This window comes from Chrysochloris asiatica, unplaced genomic scaffold (assembly GCF_000296735.1).
Source record: "Chrysochloris asiatica unplaced genomic scaffold, ChrAsi1.0 scaffold00015, whole genome shotgun sequence".
NCBI classification, from domain to species: Eukaryota; Metazoa; Chordata; class Mammalia; order Afrosoricida; family Chrysochloridae; genus Chrysochloris; species Chrysochloris asiatica.
Window position 1 is genome coordinate 27,051,138 of NW_006408533.1, and position 3,112 is coordinate 27,054,249.

The 3,112-nt window shown below is 37.3% G+C and overlaps 1 protein-coding gene across 1 annotated transcript in view; it reads right to left on the reverse strand.

Moving 5' to 3' along the window:
* Nucleotides 1-2,077: 2,077 nt before the first annotated feature.
* The window catches only part of RIT2 (Ras-like without CAAX 2), a 619,156-nt gene continuing 618,121 nt past the window's right edge, over nt 2,078-3,112 (reverse strand). The window contains exon 7 of the mRNA XM_006835097.1: nt 2,078-2,305. Coding sequence (XP_006835160.1) covers nt 2,078-2,305 — 228 coding nt within the window. The remainder of the gene's footprint in view (nt 2,306-3,112) is intronic.

Here is a 3,112-nt window from a genome sequence, read left to right on the forward strand (position 1 = left end):
CTTTTAGTATAATTTATTTTTCTTAGTCTTTTACATTAGTGGTCCTATGCAGTATTTCTCTTTTTGTAACTGATGAATTTCACTCAGCATAATGTCCTCAAGGTTCATCCATGTTATGCGGTGGCTTACTGCTTCTAGATTGGTTTTAAAAATGCCTTGAAGTCAGCTTCTGTTAATGCTGGTGAAAATCATCTCCAAATTTTTGCAGCTTTATCTATGTTTACTGTATAAAATGTGTCTTCTTCTTACCTTTCTTATTGAAGAACTTTGTGTGTGTGTGGTAAATATGTTTTACAAATTACAACATAAGATGTAAATATGTTGTAAGAAAACATTTATCATTTCAACATTCCTTAACATGTGAAATTTAGTGACAGTTGCATTCATCATGGTGAACAAAAACATAATCAGATTTCGTTTGTTTCTATGACCATTAATAGGAAAAACAAGGGTTGCAAAACTGTCTCTCATACTTTGGACATGTCAGAAGGGACCAGTCCCAGGTGAAAGACATTATGCTCGATAAAGTGGAGGGTCAGCAAATATGAGGAAGACTCCCAATGAGATGGGTTGGCACAATGGAAGCAAAAATGGACTCAATCCTAACAATTGTGAGAATGGTGTAGGACAGGGCAGTGTTTCATTCTGTTGTGCCTAGGATTTCTATGAGTTGCTGACACCTAACAACAACTAGAACTACAGTGGAACTGAATATCCCTCTCCCTCTCACCCACTGTTCCTGGGCTGAGTCTCCAGCTGGATGTAAATCTGCAGGAAGTCAGGGCCCAGATCCATCTGGGTCACTACTGCATTCTCAAAGCTTAGCAAGTGTTTGAGGATATTTGAGTTAAAAAAAAGAGTAAATGATTAAATTATGAATGATAACTATACCCGTCATCAGTCCTTTTCTTTAATTTATGATATAAATTGTCCCCACCCCATGCAGATTGATTTGATCAATTCCATTTCATGCTTAGCTGCCTGTTCTTTATGGTTTCCTTCTAACACTTGTCTATTAAACATTCAGAACTGTCCAATATGGTAGTGTGCTCTCTGAGCTTGGACTGATTAGGGCAACTCACGGTGGGTAAAATGAATGGATAAGCGTTTTCACGGTATGTTATGGCACTATTGTAAATGAGCAAACAAACAATATAAACTTTTTAGCTGGTGGCATTCCATGGTTTGAGGAAAGGGAGAAAGGGAATTTTAGCAATGTAGGGAGAATGTTTCAGCAATGTAAGGAATGAAAGTACAGCATTTAGAGTTACCTAACTTCTTGCCTTGCAGAGGTGCTAATGCAGTCAAAGCAGCCCTTTAAGAGGTCCTTTTCACTGAGAGAGAACAATGTGTCCTTTCATGAATATGTTAACCACCGAATTCATTGCAGCTCTTCTCATCCTGCTTTGTGACAGTATTCTCTTACCACAGCCCAGTGACTTCACTATGGCAGTTTTGCCAATGATTATTAACAGCTAAAGAGCATTGTAAGTATGAGGATATTTCATCTATTTTGAAGTCTCCTGTGGCTCACAACCAGTTCCTATTAATAATAATTTACCTACTACTCCCTTCAAACATTCTAGAAGAGGCACTATGACTTCTCCACTGAAGAAAGGACTAGGCTGCAGACCCCAGGTCTGAGCTATTTCCTGAGCTCCTTCATTATTTACTGAGATTCCTGAAAGGCAAACAACTGGAGTGTTATCAGGCAAAGGCAGATCCCTGGAGCCTTTTATCATTCTGGCTGCAATTTTGAATATTTCCTCTCTCACCAGACAGCATACCAATGAAGCTAGACTCTTTAAAGGGAAATGAGGCAATTAGAATGTCAATTTTATTTGGTAATATATTGTAAAAACTAAACAGCATATCTGGCTGATTGACAAAATCCATCCAACTGTTAAAGGCAAAACAAAACTATCTCAAGAGGTATAGTTATGCAGATTTTGCTTTTACCTATAGGCAGATATTGAGAGAGAGAGACAGAATACTGAAGCACAATACTACATCTGGAATTGTCCATCAAATAAAATTCAGGAAGAGTAAGAGACTGAGGGAATCAAGAGCAGGTAAATCATGTCAGGCTTTCTCTCTTCTTCTTCAGTGAGCCTTTTAACTTCTTCCACAGGCTGTCTTTTCTCTTCAATTTCTTATCCATCAGGGAGGGCATGGACTCTTTCTTTCGGATTTCCCTCACTAGGCCATGAAAAGCATCATCGATACAGAATCTGAGGGCTGCAGAGGTCTCAAAAAAAGCGCAGTTATATTCTTGGGCCAGACTCAAACCTTCTTCTGTAGACACCTAAGGGAGAAATAAATGACATTTAAAAGAGAGCATGTTCTCCATAGTATGGACTGTGGGTCTCTGTTACATAAGCTGTAAATGCGGAAATTTGTTTTAATGAACAATTTTTGAGAATTTCTGAATGGAAAAATAAAAAAAATTAAACAAAAGTCTGAGCCAAACCTAATCGAACACTATTGAGTTGATTCCTACTTTAAGCGACCCTGTGTAGAACTACTCCCTAGTGTATCCAAGACTAACAATTTTTATGAAATCATTTTGTCTCATATTTCTCCCATGTAATAGCCGGTGGATTCCAACTGCAAACCTTTTGGTTTTCAGCCCAACACTTAACTTACTGTGCCACCAGGGCTCCTTGATTCCCCTGAACTTATGACAACTAACAAGAAATAGAACTAGAAGCCAGCTTTCCAAACTTTTAAAGAAGCACTGTAGATTACTGGTCAAAAGTATGAGTTTGGATTACTTTTGACCAGTAAGATACTGTGCTTCTTTAAAAGTTTTTAAATGGCTTTAAATTCCAGTCCTACTACTTTGTAGCTTTGCAAACTTTAATGTTTTACCCTTTTGCCTCAATTTTTATAATGCCTACATCAATGACTCTTTGTTAGGTTAAAAGATACATTGAATATGTCATGTGTATCTTTAAAGATCCATAAATGTTAGCAATTATTATTAATGTTTATAGTTAAGAATGAGTCAGAATGAAATTAACATGAAACTTTAAAAACAGCAATCCTTCTCTTCTGGTTTTGTTTTTACTATACAGTGGATCCTTGAAACTGTGGGGGTTAGGGACCCTGA